The sequence below is a fragment of the Engraulis encrasicolus genome, chromosome 16 (assembly GCF_034702125.1).
Source record: "Engraulis encrasicolus isolate BLACKSEA-1 chromosome 16, IST_EnEncr_1.0, whole genome shotgun sequence".
In the NCBI taxonomy this organism is placed as follows: domain Eukaryota; kingdom Metazoa; phylum Chordata; class Actinopteri; order Clupeiformes; family Engraulidae; genus Engraulis; species Engraulis encrasicolus.
Genome location: NC_085872.1, coordinates 31,230,637 through 31,246,134, shown reverse-complemented (window position 1 = coordinate 31,246,134; position 15,498 = coordinate 31,230,637). Strand labels below are relative to the sequence as shown.

The 15,498-nt window shown below is 43.7% G+C and overlaps 2 protein-coding genes across 3 annotated transcripts; one reads left to right on the top strand and one right to left on the bottom strand.

Moving 5' to 3' along the window:
- The first annotated feature begins 195 nt into the window (after positions 1–195).
- On the top strand, positions 196–6,302 carry c8a (complement component 8, alpha polypeptide). Of its 2 annotated transcripts, none has more exons than XM_063219371.1 (11): positions 196–420; positions 516–630; positions 1,031–1,178; positions 2,099–2,246; positions 2,655–2,844; positions 2,950–3,144; positions 3,318–3,558; positions 3,708–3,845; positions 4,429–4,586; positions 5,331–5,559; positions 5,803–6,302. In XM_063219371.1, exons 1-11 carry the CDS (start codon positions 341–343, stop codon positions 5,949–5,951), a joined length of 1,791 nt encoding a protein of 596 aa, XP_063075441.1. In that variant the 5' UTR covers positions 196–340; the 3' UTR covers positions 5,952–6,302. The 2 variants fall into 2 exon arrangements, with proteins under 2 accessions (XP_063075441.1, XP_063075442.1); XM_063219372.1 differs by having other exon boundaries at positions 314–420; positions 500–630.
- Positions 6,303–6,304: 2 nt separating this feature from the next.
- On the bottom strand, positions 6,305–15,393 carry c8b (complement component 8, beta polypeptide). Its single transcript, XM_063219373.1, has 12 exons — positions 15,205–15,393; positions 14,469–14,613; positions 13,529–13,676; positions 12,239–12,380; positions 11,853–11,985; positions 11,324–11,521; positions 10,709–10,949; positions 8,911–9,039; positions 8,478–8,641; positions 7,930–8,083; positions 7,229–7,297; positions 6,305–6,641 (listed from the first exon to the last, which is right to left on the bottom strand). The coding sequence occupies exons 1-12, from the start codon at positions 15,282–15,284 to the stop codon at positions 6,487–6,489; spliced, it is 1,758 nt and encodes a 585-aa protein (XP_063075443.1). The 5' UTR covers positions 15,285–15,393; the 3' UTR covers positions 6,305–6,486.
- Positions 15,394–15,498: the final 105 nt, after the last annotated feature.

Sequence of the window (15,498 nt, the reverse complement as noted above, 5' to 3'; positions counted from 1 at the left end):
GTGTGTGTGTGTGTGTGTGTGTGTGTGTGTGTGTGTGTGTGTGTGTGTGTGTGTGTGTGTGTGTGTGTGTGTGTGTGTGTGTGTGTGTGTGTGTGTGTGCGTGTGTGTGTGTGTGTGTGCGAGAGAGAGAGAGAGAGAGAGAGAGAGAGAGAGAGAGAGATAGAGAGCATTGCAATTAATTGATTCATCTGCAACAAATGAACAGTGCGCATGTTTACCTTTTTATGAATCATTAACTCAGCCTGATAATGTATGGTCACTCATGGATGTCATTTCAAACCAATGACCAATACTGCTTGGAACATACGGCCAAACAAATTCTGGCTATAGATTCATTGAAATGAAAATACAGACGATTTTCTTTTGTTTCTTTTTAGTTAAGTTTCAGCATTGCTTCACAAATGGAGCAGATAATGATAGGTATACACCTACTGTGCTTGGAATATTAATTGTTAAGAATATTCGCATTACTAACAATTATTCGTAGAAAGTGATGAAGTGTTATCTGTTCAAAGGACTACCAATAGGATACAGAGAAAAGCCAGAAGTGTGAACCGACCAGCACCGATTGACTGCAGGTTAAGCGAATGGTCATCTTGGACCTCCTGCAATGCATGTAAAAAGAAAACGGTAAGCCTCCAAACTTAATTGGTATTTGCTTGGCTAAAGCTAACAAAAAAATATTTCTTTATTGGGAGACGTGTGTTCCTATCACCATTTGAGAAACGATGACAGTGTTACAATTAGGCTACTCCTACTGCTCATGCCACATTGTCACAAATGTTATATCCACTGATGACACATAGAACATCATGCTGCATGAATAGAACCTTCGAGCCTGAATTCTACTCCTTTCAAACCCCGCCGGCGGGTTGAGATTCCATTGCATTCCTATTCTATTGAATTCTACTGAGTACTAAGGTGTAGTAGGTTGTTCCAAGAGAATCTTTGGTTCTACTTTGAACATGAGCACATGAGTGAACATGAGTGAACATAAGTGAACATGAGTTCTTTGCGTGTGTACCTCCAGTTCCGATTCCGGGCTCTGGAGCAGCCATCCCAGTTTGGTGGGGCAGAGTGCCTGGACAGCCAGTGGGATGAGAAGGACTGTCCACCACCAGTTGTAGCATGCCCACAAGTCAACCAGTGTGGAGAGGCGTTTTCCTGCAAGGAGAGAGGTTAGTGCTACCACTAGAGAATTAGTCAAATTAAAAGTCAAAGTATACTTTATTGTCAAAGACCTATGTGTACTGTATGTAACAAGTGCTAGCATCAGAAGATTGAAATTTCATTTGACCAGACTCCAATGTGCAGTGAAACTAAACATATTCATAAAGACATTGGCAGGTCAGTGCTGCCATTAGATGACTACATGACTTTACACAAGCCCCTTTATCTCCCTATTCCATGTTGTCCTCTCTAGTCTCTGTCCACCCGAAATGCTTGCTTTTAACCTCTTGCACACTGTTGTCTGTCTGTGGAAAGCTTCAATACACACTAACGAACAAATTACTACCACTCTACTACGACATGACACAGTGGCATCACTGTCATGTCATTCTGCAGTAACAAAGCTGTTTTTAACAACTGAGTTATAATTAGAGATGCATCGGATCCGGATTATTAGGATCCTGCCGGATACCGGATCCACTGCTTAAGATTCTGTTGGATCCGGAACCGGATACCGGATCCTATGAAAGGGTTGAAACACATAGCCTACGCGCACACGTGGGCTCTTTTTTATTATGTTGGCTCAAACTATTTTTTAGACTCATTGGCTTAATGCCACACTGGCCGCTTCCAACGTTCTTTCACTCCATGCAGCAATTGGGGTTGTGAAAGACTGACTGAAAAACCTAGGCTAGAGATGCACCAGATCCTGATTTTTAGGTAACTGCCGTATACCGGATCCACTGCTTATGCAGTGATTCTGTGAAAAACCCTATTATCCTGCCGGATCCGGAACCGGATCTGGGATCCTGTGCATCTCTAGTTACGTATAACAGGGCTGTAACTTAAGGTGCACAGTGCTGACTGTATTATGGCAATGAGTTCTGTCCCTACAGCGGTAATTGAGTGACATGTATGGGTTGTTAAGGGCGGTGTATAAGCCAGCATCTGAGGTGTAATGGAGAGAACGACTGCCAGGATGGAGCAGACGAGCACGGGTGTGAGGAGGTAGATGTGAGGGATGACAAGTGTGCTGGCCTGGAGCCCATCCCAGGATCTCAACCAGCTGCACAAGGGTAAGACATGATATGCCTTTAGCAATGGACACACACACACACACACACACACACACACACACACACACACACACACACACACACACACACACACACACACACACACACACACACACACACACACACACACACTCTCTCTCTCTCTCTCTCTCTCTCTCTCTCTCTCTCTCTCTCTCTCTCTCTCTCTCTCTCTCTCTCTCTCTCTCTCTCTCTCACACACACACACACACACACACACACACACACACACACCCACACACAAACACACACACACACACACACACACACACACACACACACACACACACACACACACACACACACACACACACACACACACACACACACACACACACACACACACACACAGAAAATCCATCATGACTGATCAGAATTGTTTTTGTCCAGCTACAACGCGTTAACTGGTGAGTTTGCCCTGCCTGTCTTGGACCCTGCATACTATGGTGGGACCTGTGAATATGTCTACAACGGAGAGTGGCGGCAACTCACATACGATGCCTTTTGTGAGAATCTGTATTATAATGATGACGAGAAATACTACAGGAGACCATACAACTTCCTTTCATACCGTTTCTTGGTACGTACATGATTGGTTGCATAACTTTAAAATGTGGCCTTCAATCATAATGATCTTATCTGAACCATGAACCATGTCAATTTATTGTTGTTGTTATTTTTTCAGGCCCAAGCCAGAACACAAGGCTCCTCGGAGTACTATGAGGATGTCACAAGCTTTCTGAAAAATGAAGGAAGATTAAAAAGTCATAAATGGGGGTTCTCTGTAGGAGTCTCCAAGTATCTCACCACTGCAAATCTCAGCCTTTCAGGGGGCAGGGCATCTCAATCCTTCAGAGACATATCAGAATATTCCAGCCAGGTAAAATAAGTTTAGCAACATTATGGTAACATGTCGAAATTAAAGGTATATGATTTTCAATATTTCATGGACTGCTTCTGCAATGCTGCAACTAGTGTAAAACCGCACTTAGTATTAATGCAAATGATGAATTTCAAGTAAATTGAATCCATTTATCATCTTCTGGTGTGTAGGAGGTGGGCGTGGTGAGGTTTGTGTCCAGCGTGCAGACGGCCCAGTTTAAGATGAGGAGCAGGGACTTGGTGTTGGAAGAGGAGATGCTGCAGTCCCTCATGGACCTGCCTGAGGAGTACGACTTCGGCTCCTATTCACACTTCCTCAACAAGTACGGCACCCACCATGTCACGCACGGCTCCATGGGAGGAACAGTGGAGCACGTGGCCATTGTGGACAAGGAGGCCATGAGGAGAGCTGGTCAGCACACTTGCTGGATTGAAGATCTTCTGCATTTCTCTATACATTGCAATATGGAATATATGTTTTTACAAAATATGTAACTAATCCCTTAAGATTGATTGACCATTTTATAGACTAATATTCGATCATCTTATTTTCTCTTTTAGAGGCATCTGGTAAACAGGTCGAACAGTGCTTTGGAGCATCGTTGTCCCTGTCCTTCGGTGTTGAGTTTAAGAATTTGAATATCGGCGCCACTCTATCGGAAGTTAACGTCTGTGGGAAGGTTGTCGGTCGGAGCTCTGGTAAGGAGACCGTCTTCCACTATTCTTGATGCAACTTCCTGCAACCCTACTGCAATGTCATGGGTCAATGTCATGGGTCTTTGTTTGCAGAGATGCCACTGGCACTTTTAAAACGGATTCACTGTATCTACAGAATTTATCACTTCTCTTAGGAAGAGCAACTAGAACTGTAATCCAGAGTATTTCTTTCAGCTCCATTTATATGCCTATTGTTAGTTTATTCTTGTGATATTGGCTTAATATATGCACGCATATTGTTGATTACTGTACACTGACACTATCCTGCTAAACCACTCATTTCAACTGTACTGATGTCTGGCCCTTCCGTATTGAGAGACAATATCTTCCTTGCTGTGTAGGCTCTATGAAGTTCAAAAAGGATGATGATTTAAAAATGGACTTGCTTTTACTCAGTCATTAACGTAAAATCCTACTGTATGCAATTGGCCTAGATGCTGACTACAAACGGTCTCTGTCATCACTCTCAAAACTCTCTGTGCAGGATTCTACCTGAGCAAACCAATGTCAATGAAACTAAGGGCAAGTCCCAGGGTGCGCTGATTTACTTTGTTTTTGTCTGTAGGCAGTGAGGCCCACAGTGATTTGATCAGAGAGGTGATCACACGGGTAAAAGGGGGGTCTCGTTCCGGCATGGCAGCGGTGGAGACGAATAGAAATGCAGAAGCATTCAGGACATGGGGCAAATCGCTCAGATACAGCCCCGATCTCATTGATGTCGAGGTGAGACATTTTTAAAAATTAAACATATAATGGAATATCATGGCTGTATCATAACATATTTTTTGAAAAAAAGGTTCTTTAAAGAAGAAAAAATAACTTAAAGAAGAAAAAATCCAAAGAAGTGTGCAAACCTTTTTTCAAAAAATACGTAATCTTTTTGTTCAGCACCAGGGATTGTGCACAAGTAACTCTCTACAAGTGTATCATAACATATAACATATAACATATAACATATAACATATAACATATAACAAATAACATATAACAAAGGGATCATGTGTCCTGGCGGCGGGAGTTTGAGATGACATTGCCCTGAGCCCGGTCAAAGCGCTCTGTGGCCCTGTGTATGCATGTGTAGTCTCGTAGTCTCAGAGGGCACACCAGGACAATTGAACCCAATTTCTCTGTGAAGGATGCATGCACCCCACTTCTAATAGGTCTGGTCTGGTGTGTGTGTGTGTGTGTGTGTGTGTGTGTGTGTGTGTGTGTGTGTGTGTGTGTGTGTGTGTGTGTGTGTGTGTGTGTGTGTGTGTGTGTGCGTGCCTGCGCGTGTGTGTGTGTGTGTGCGTGCGTACGTGCCTGCGTGCGTGTGTGCGTGCGTGCGTGCATGCGTCTGTTCACGTGTGCATGTGTGTGTATGTACATAACACACCACAGCTGTCCTGGGCCAAGGGAGAGAGGGGGCCCAGAATTGGGTCCTCGTCACATTGTATTGTGATGTGTATTGTTCCCCTTATACCACAGACCATCCCGGTGTATGAGATGGTGCGCTTCAGCACTTCAGCAGAGCAGGCCCGCACGAGGCTCCCGCTCCTCAAGAGGGCCTGGGAGGAGTACATGCAGCAGTTCAACGCCTGCCGCTGCGCCCCCTGCAGGAACAACGGCATCCCTGCACTCACGGGCACCTCCTGCACCTGTGTCTGCAAGGCCGGCTACAAAGGGCTAGCCTGTGAGGAGGCCAGCAGACAACAAGGTCACTGACAGGAGAGGATTTTGACAAGTTTTAACGTTTTCACTGATAAAAAAAGAACAGATAATTGTTAGCTAATATTCTATTTGCTAGCCACAATGATTGGAAGCTGACATTCTTGTCAAGAGTGACTTAGGTGCAGGTCCATGCATCAATATGAAGTTAGATGATGTGCTTGAGATGACTACCTTGTGGGGATAGGCAGATATTGATTAACTGTTGAAATCACAATGTTTACTGTTTCAGGTCCTACTGATGGCTCCTGGAGTTGCTGGGGCAGCTGGTCCTCCTGTCAGTCAGGAAGGAAGAGCCGGACACGCACCTGCAGTAACCCCCAGCCAGCAGCAGGGGGAGCACCATGTCTCGGGAGCCCCACACAAACCAGAGCCTGCTGAGGATGAAGCAAACCACAGGAGCAAAATCCCAAGCATACCGACCTTGGACCAGTTCACACAGATATTTTGTTGCATTGCACCAGATTCAGATCCTAAGAGGCTTGCCAGATCTTCACAGACTTCTCTATCTTCTGTCTACCTTTTGTATTGTATTGTAATTAATTATCAACATGTCATGTGTTTGTTGTTTGTTCCATAGACTGCATGAGCGATGTTAAATAATGGAAAGAACCAGTCAGCTTATCAAATAAAATACTTTATCAAATGAGTCAGGGGTCGGGTGCACCACATGCAAGAAAAGCCGTTTTGTTGATCAATACGACACATGGATTAAAAATTCCGTAGACAACATGCCTTGTCAATATATTCTTTTATTTTCTCAAATATGTTGGATAGATCAGTCAAAAACAGTAAAATCAATACTCATTCTTACAACACACACATAATGTGTTCTTAAAAAACATCTTTACCGTACAGCAACAACAACTCAATTAAAACAAAAGTTCATAGCAACTTTATGAATGTTTGTCAGCTGTCAAATGCAGTCTGCGGTGTCCTCCTGACTTCCTTGGCAGGGCACTCCTCCGTTGGCAGGGGCTGGGTTGTTGCACTGGCGTGTCCTCCGCTGACTCCGACCACTGCACGACGACCAGCCTGACCAGCAGCTCCAGTTCCCATCAACCCCCATGTCTGAAATGATGACATTTACAGTTTAAAAAAAAAAGTAATTTGAACTTGTTTACACACATTATACACACATGCAGTGTTTTACTCCCAAAACTGCATATAAATTAAAATATTGCTCACACAGAATGCAAAATAGATTCCGGTTAATGCCCTGCTACGATATGCGTCTGTGTCTTTGTCTTACCATATCATTCAGAAGTGTACAGAGAAAATAAACACAATTTCCTTCCAAGATAGTTAGCTTATTTGATTAATGACCAGTAGACCTGTGTACATGTCTTGTGATCAGCTCTGCGCTGGTTGGATCAAATTTGTGGTGGGTTCCTGTTAGATTTTGAGTGTTTTTCATTAACATCAGTGTATGCACCTCATTAGGTACAATGGAGTAAATGGTGTAACAGCTATGTAATATCATGTGCTAATGTTGTACTAACACCACACATTTTCTTTTATTTTTGACACCTCTGATTGTAGATCCATAAATGTGTTTGTACTTACACGACACACACACTGGCCAATTTCACCCATTCACTCCCCCAGAGAGCAAGGTATCACACACCAAAAACAACTTCTTGTGACTGCACACTTACTTGATCTTTGAGTGATTTCACAGCTGACTCCACTCACTCCTGAGGGACACACACACTCACATCTTGTGCCTTGGAGAGAAAGAAACCAAACTTAAGTCAATGCTCATGGGCATTAAAGCATTCATGTACACAGTAAGAAATGCAATGTTAATTCAACACTTAGAGAGTGCTTTGGGACCAAATAAACTCTAGAAGATGTTAAATCGACCCTGTCAGTGTTGCATTAACACAGCAGTTTTTACTGTGTATGTATATGAATGAATGTATGGTAAATGCAAAACAACTTAGAGTTACAGATGAGGGTTAGAGTTGTATGTGCAATAGCAGTGTGTGTAAGATGATTGGACAACCATTCAAATTAATTTTATTTTTCAAGAGACACCGCACACTGCTTACTTTTCTTAACTTTATTTCTTGGAGCTCCAAGAAATAAAGTTAAGAAAAGTAAGCAGTGTGCGGTGTCTCTTGACTTTTGTGTTTATTGATTCACCTCCTCCTGCCTCACACCTGCACCTGCATTGCTGAGGGCTTGTGCACAAGGACTCTCTTGTACTTTAATTTTATTTTTATTTAGAAATTGTTTCCTAACAAGTGTTCTGCTAATAAGACATATTCGTTTATAGTTTGTCATGAAAAAGCAACATCTAAGATATAAACTAGGCTGTAGTTTACCCAATGTGGGGGATTCATAATGTTCTTACCTTTCAGAACAGCTATGCCGTTGTTCTTGCAGGGGGCACAGCGGCAGGAGCTGGTCTCCTCCAGGAACTCGGCCAGAGCCCTACGCAGGTTCTTCTTCAGGGCCTGGCTATTGGCAAAATCCCTAGAGCTCACCAGCTCATACAGTGGCAAGATCTAACAGACAGACAGACAGACAGACAGACAGACAGATACACACACATACGAATAGACACATACGCATACACACACACACACGCACATACCCACACACCGGAATCCTCAAACTGTAACATATGTCAAACACTTTTATACTCTTTGCCGTATGATACCTTATCAATTTAACAAGTAGGCTACAGCACAATATGATGCATATGATTCAATGTGTATGGCCTCAGCAGTGCTAATGATTCACTTTCCAAATGACACAATAATGTACATAAAACCAGTAAGAAAGAAAGTACCAATGTATGCACTTATTAGGGGTATGTTAGCGCTATGGTTAGGAGGAGTTCGAAAATAATCTGATCAGAATATCAGATGAGCGGTAGAACAAACAGCAAACTCACACCTTAGTCTGGATGAAGTCGGGGTTGTAGTGAACGGCATCTCCCCACAGTTGCATCATCTCTGCAGTGGGGAGTTTCTTAGTGGACAACTGGGCAATGGACTCACTGTCCCCTCCTTTCACCACCACCAGAACGTCCTCCACAAAAGAGTCCTTGCCTTTGTCCGCTGAATGTTTAATGGAGAGAGAGAGAGAGAAAGAGAGAGAGAGAGAGAGAGAGAGAGAGAGAGAGAGAGAGAGAGAGGGAGTAAAAGATAGATAGACAGAATAAGAGAGAAGGGTCTCCTTTAGTGAATGCAATGAAATATTTGGTCATACTTTGGTCTTGGAGTCTTGGAGAAGGCTTACATTTAGAGCAGAGCTGCTGTATATTTAATATTAGTGATACAGTACATGTCAATTATAGAAAAGGCCAAATGAAACAGGGATGGCTTACTTCCTATTTCATCCAGCAAGCCTTTGCAGGAACCTCCTGAGAGTCCGAGAGTGACGTACACCCCCTTGATATTGCCTCCGATTTTAAATCCAGCCTCCACACAGCGCTTTGCATCCTCAAGTGAGTAGTCTGCAAGGCGAGAGAGAATCTCATTTGTTGATCCAGCAAAGGTGTAGGTTTTTTACTCAGACAAAGTGACCGCATTAGGTGTTTTTGCATGATATAAGGTTCATTAAATAAGTGGCATGCCCCGGCCCTACCGTGGTTAATATGGTAGGGCACTCATCTACTACGCAGCTGACCCGGGTTCAATTCCCGGCTCGGGTCCTTTGCCGGCCCTTCCCCATCTCTCTCTCCCAACTCATTTTTCTGTCTCTACTTCACTGTCCTGTCAGAGGAAAAACAATAAAGGCTTGTAAAGCCCCAAAAAATAATGTTTTAAAAATGGCATGCCCCCTGAGCACCATCCACACCTAAAATTATGCTCATATCAAGCCAGGAAACACAATATGGCATTTTCTTCTGACTAACATTTTGTAGATAGTAGTTAGTAAGAGGAAGTATGCGGGAGAGAGAGATGGGGTACAGGTTTGACCCAGGTCGGATTCGGACCCGGGTCCCTGCCAGGTTTGTACAAAATTCCTAATGGAAAGAATTTCAATTCAAAGTCATGCCGTAATATTAGGTGGTGGTGTTTTATGTACTTCCAATGGGTGGTGTAGATTATACCAGAGAGGATTTATAGAGGAGAGACCAAACTGACAGCTTCTTCCGGATGTTCAAGCAGAGGAGAGCCGTCAGAATGAATGGGGGTCCTATGAAGCTCCACAATAGACGCAACTGATGTGTCGGATATGGAAGGTCACCGGTTTTCATTTTATTTTTCCTAAAGGAAGTGTAAATTGCCCTTCCAAATGGCAGTTGGTTTGATTTTTTAAACTCACTGCATTTTTTTAAAAACACGCATTTTGTGCATGAATAACGTGAAACTCAATTACCCAGAATGCTGCACGTGAGCTCTCTACCCGGGTGATTCTGGAAAACAAACATGGCGGCAACTCGCTTTACTACCTTAAGAATGTGTTAATCCGACGCTAGATTTCTTAACTGATGAAAATCGAAGGCAGAAATCAACATTGTAGTGTCTAAATATGAGGTCGATTGGTCTATTTATGGCGTACATCACGATCGGCTGAGTTGTTGGCCTCACGTTTGTCAGTTAGCCTGTGGCTAGGCTACTTTTCGCCGACGTTAGCATCCGGTTTAGTTCCCCATTCACCAATCGGATGTCGTCATTTCCTTAGCTAGAAGCTAGTGAAGACTGACTCACAAATGTCGAAGCTGTAAGAAACTAGATGTATATAACTCCTAGGTTACTGTGTTTTTAATTTTAATGTTTTATTTGCAGTCAGAGACGACCGTAATATGTTCAGGTTTCAGCTGCTAGCGAGGACTTATTGTGGGTGATTAGCCCCAGCCCAATAGGGGAACCCCAATCTGCTCTGTCTGAACAGCGCCCCTAATGCAAATCCATTGAACTGCTGCCAAATTTTGTATAATGGGGCGAATAGCATGTGGAACGGCTATAGGTAGAAAGGCTATGATGATATTCAAAGAAATTCAAGGTAATGGCTCCACCTAGTGTTCGTATTATGGCATTATTTTGAATTGAAATTCTTTCCATTCGGAATTTCGTACAAGCCTGGTCCCTGCACGGGCATGCATGCCATTCATAGTACAGTAGGTTATCGCAGTATGCCACAGCACCCTCTGATTCACCCTTTTGATGTGGCCTTACCTGAGGTCTGCAGCTTCTGCTTGTCCATGACAATCGTCAACTCGTACTCTCCACCAAGTGTTGCCTCTGTGATGTAGTGCGTCCCGAAGTCACTGTAGATCTGACGGTACTCCCCGTAGGTGTACTCCAGTGGCAGCGCCCTAAGTCGCGCTGCAAAGTCTGGGTGCAGCATCAGGTCGTCTGCCTTGAGGGCATAGCGGGCCAGCTCAACCTGGGAGTGTGCGCGCAGGAAACTTTTTGACTGCAAGACAAAAGCAGATAACCAGATCATTTTTTATTGCCCTCCTGCTGGCACCTGGCCATATAGCCACAAGCCAGAAAACATTTGCATTCAAACTCTTTCTTATGTTGTGCTGGTTTAAAATAGTCATGGATAACATTCACATTATAGTAGGAGCTTACCAACCTAGAGGCCACAAGGAGCAAAGCGCAGCCAATTAACATGATTTTATAGTGAGCACTGCATATTATTCTCAAGGCAAATAAGTTAAGTGTTTTTAAGACAAGACTAAGTGTTAACTTTGTTAAAACAAGCAACTACTTTGAAAACTGCTGAAAAGAAACAAAACATTGTTTTGGAGAGACCCTTAACATTCTCTCTCTCGTTCTTCTCACCGTGGATGAGAGGCGACGAATCTTCTTCACCGTATTTTTGTACTTAGCCTCATCGTAGTTGAAGCCAATCTCGAACACTGTGGGGATCTTAAAGCTAAACGACACCTGGGTGTGGGAGAAACTTCCGACAGAGGTGTTCTTCATATAATCTGAGTACGACTCGTAAGACTCCATGTTGAAGTCATATGAGCCTTTCGTCTGGAAGAGATTTGACAGGCAGTATCAGCTCCATACAAAAACAAAGTAGACTAATTGCTGCTGAGAAAAAGAAATATGCACTCAATTTTCACATCCTCAAGTATGTCAGCTAGCATATAACAGTATGACTGTAGACACAATACAAAAACGCTTCCTTGTCATCAAGAGCTGGATGCAGCAGTATCGATAGATTGCAGAGAGGTAGGCCTATACTGTTCTGTATCATGGATGTACATTGTTAATAAAAATACTTACTAAAATGTAATTACATTTTTATGTGGTGTGTGTCAAAGGCCTCACTCCCTCATGTTTTAGTGTGTGTGTCTGGTACCTGCATGGTGTATTGCTGTAGGTTATACGGCTTCCTAAAGCGCACATCCTGTATGAAATGGGGCACACATCCTCCAGCATAGTAACGGTTGTCAAGCACCAGGCCTTCCAAATTGCTGTTGAGGACATTGAGTCTGGACAGAAATAACATATTTACAAGGAGGGTCACGCACACTCACACACATAGGAACACCTAGGCACACACAGACACAGACACATACGCGCGTACAAACACACACACACACACACACACACACACACACACACACACACACACACACACACACACACACACACACACACACACACACACACACACACACACACACACACACACACACACACACACACACACAAATAGACACAATTAGACACACACACACACACCCTTTAGCAAGGTTTTCAATGCCCCAGTATTCCTCAGTCTCCTCACGGCAGGCCCGGAACACCTTCTTGCAGCCTTTTTCATCCGAGCCATCCCCACAGTCATCATCCCCATTGCAGCGCAGGCCCTCCAGCACACACCGACCTGCAGACCACAGGAGACAGCATGATTTTGAAGGAATAGGTAAAATTATGGTGTAGGCCAAGGAAGAACCGACCGCACACTGATGAGCTCACTTTTTTAATCCATCTTTCCTCAGACTGAGGAAGAGCTCACTTTTTTAATCCATCCTTCCCCAGTCTGTGGCCCAAAATGTCGCGAAAATAAAGATGGATTAAAGAAGGGAGCTCATCGGTGTGCTGTTCTTCCTCGCCCTACATGAACTTTATGCTTTGACCCTGCATGGGGCTGAAAGGAATTGGATGTGCGTGAGATCTGACTGGGATTTGGAAATGATCATGCAGTCAAAATGTCAATATGCTATTGCTTTTTATATTTCATGACGTAACAGTCTACACACAATAAAGTTTTCCTTTTTCAAGATTCTAGTCTAAATCATACTTGTATCATTCAAGTGTTTGTCGAATTGTATGTGAAATGTGACGCTATTCCTACATTGGCACCAGGATGTACGAAATTCCGAATTGAATGAATTTCAATTCAAAGTAATGCCATAATACGAACACTAGGTGGTGTCATTACCTTGAATTCATTCTACACCACCCATTGAAAGTACATAGAACACCACCACCTAGTGTTCGTATTATGGCATTACTTTGAATTGAAATTCTTTCAATTCGGAATTTCGTACAAGCCTGATTGGCACACCTGTGCCAACAGACAACATCACAAGAGGGAGCATCCATGAGGTAATACCATTGTAATACAATAGTGTATTAAGTCTAAGTTAAAACTTGAATATGAAACTTGTAACGTGTGTGTGTGTGTGTGTGTGTGTGTGTGTGTGTGTGTGTGTGTGTGTGTGTGTGTGTGTGTGTGTGTGTGTGTGTGTGTGACTTCTTCTGTTACTTTCCAGCTGCAATATACAGTTTTCGACACAGGTATGGTGCGCAAGGGCAAGGGGCAGCAGCAAATTGTGGGCTCTATGTACAATAAGCTCCAATGGACTCCCCGGCAATATACTGTATCTACATAAAACAGACACTGTGTGGGCCAAGAGGCCCTGGTTACTCAGTCACACCTTACCCCCCTGAGCGACACCCCTGCTTGTGTTTGCCTCCTCTTTGCTACTTTCTAACTTTGTGTGTTTGTGTGTGAAAGCTTGCAGAGACCTGTGATGGCGCACACAAACCCCTCGCATCGGGGGCCGCTGGCACACTTGAAGCGGGCTGGAGGGACGCACGACTCCTCATCCCGACCCACGACATTACAGGGCTCTCCGCCAAACTGGGATGGCTGGAGAAGCTTGGCATGCCGATACTAGAGGGAAACAAGGACATAATAGAAGTAAATAATTGTTGCTTAAAACTACTTAAGACACGGCATTACAAATTAGCTGTTACCAGAATGGCAATGACCAAGTCGTAATGTATTACTAAAGGCCCCGTGCACTGTCATAGTAGTGTAGTACTATAGTAATTAACTTTCAATGCCTATTACAGCGTGCCACAGGAGGTACGGCGCGCATTAAGGGGCTACCGACAGCTATATTGAGAGAAGAGGAGTTATTAGTATTTACGAGAACTAGCATGAAATACATTCTATATAAGCCTTAGGGGGCTCAGAATTGGTCTTTCTTCAATTTAGATCTTGTAAACATTCTCTCCATAGATAGGCTAGTACAATACAGCAGTAGGAGGAGAGTGGAGAGTGTGCCACTGTTGTTGCAGGTGACAGATTGATAAAAGCAGAAAGATCTTATCTATTGTCAGAAAAATGCTGGGAATTTCAGCTGAACAAAGCTGTATAGTGTGGTAAGCACTAGATGCTGTAGTAAGTGTGTATATGCGTAGTTCTTTTTTCTTTTTTGCTCTTATCATTGTTCAATCTTGAACATAGATTCTGGGAAATGTCCGCAGAACAAAGCTGTAGAGAGTGTGGTAAGCACTTTAGGTTCTGTAGTAAGTGCGAATACATGTAGTTCTTTTTTCTTGCTATTGCTGTTCAATCCTGACCATAGAGTCTAGGAAATGTCAGCGGAACAAAGCTTTAGGGAGTGTAGGTAGGCTACTGTAGGTTCTGTAGTAGTAAGTGCGTTTACAGTCCATTTACCCTCTTCCTGTGGCAGGGGTCACAGCGGCTCCACGTGGACCACTCAGCCAGAGTGCAGTCCACCGGGCTCTCGGGAAGCCCAGAGCCCCCCACCGCACGGCCCTCGCGTCGCCTCACTTCATCACAGCCCACAGCAACCGCACCGCTGAGGGCCATATGAAGAAGGAAGATCAGATGGGAGATAGATGACCAACGGATGGAGGACATAGAGACGTACAGTATCTACTTGCATGTATAGTAAATATGTGATATGTGTATGCCACTGCTTTCAGTGTCAGCGTACTGCTTAACAAAAAAAAATTAAGATAAGAAAAGTGAAGGTATCAATAGATTGAGCAGAAATATTGGAATCCTTGTGAAATATGTAATGGCAGACCGTGCTGTGAAAAATGAAGCGTGACAAATGTAGACACTCTACCCAGCTCATCAGGGCCAGATTAACGTACAGGCTAGATTCGGCTGCAGCCTAGGGGCCCCCCACCTCCCAGGGTGCCCCCGAATCGGCCAAAGGGGGTAGCATTTCAAAATGATTCTTAATTCGCATCTTGGAATTATGACACTGTCTATGTAATGTTGTCACATAATTTGCCTTTCGAGGGGGCCCACAGCAACCTGTAGCCTTGGGGCCCCCAACCACCTTAATCCGGCCATGCAGTATATACTATATATATATATATATATATATATATATATATATATATATATATATATATAAACACAAGGAGCTTGTACTCACCACAGGAGCACTGAGACTATCCAGCAGACATTTGATTGATGTCCCTTCAAGGCTGACTTCAAACTACACACTGAGAGCATGGCGATCAGTTGGAATGGAGGTTAGTAACTAGAATTAGCCTCGCTTGTGTGTGTGTGTGTGTGTGTGTGTGTGTGTGTGTGTGTGTGTGTGTGTGTGTGTGTGTGTGTGTGTGTGTGTGTGTGTGTGTGTGTGTGTGTGTGTGTGTGTGTGTGTGATAGTCTTCCTCTGGAAGCAGTGTGTATGACCTCTGCCCACTCAGTCAATATTGTCCAG

Excerpts from the sequence above, each read along its gene's own strand:
- c8a (XM_063219371.1), top strand. The coding sequence starts at position 341 with ATGAAAATACAGACGATTTTCTTTTGTTTCTTTTTAGTTAAGTTTCAG. Across the intron at positions 421-515 it reads AATGGAGCAGATAATGATAG|GACTACCAATAGGATACAGA; the intron begins GTATACACCTAC and ends ATCTGTTCAAAG. Across the intron at positions 1,179-2,098 it reads GTTTTCCTGCAAGGAGAGAG|GGCGGTGTATAAGCCAGCAT; the intron begins GTTAGTGCTACC and ends TGGGTTGTTAAG.
- c8b (XM_063219373.1), bottom strand. The coding sequence starts at position 15,284 with ATGCTCTCAGTGTGTAGTTTGAAGTCAGCCTTGAAGGGACATCAATCA. Across the intron at positions 13,677-14,468 it reads ACCCCTGCCACAGGAAGAGG|TATCGGCATGCCAAGCTTCT; the intron begins GTAAATGGACTG and ends GTTTCCCTCTAG. Across the intron at positions 10,950-11,323 it reads TTCGTCGCCTCTCATCCACG|TCAAAAAGTTTCCTGCGCGC; the intron begins GTGAGAAGAACG and ends TTTGTCTTGCAG.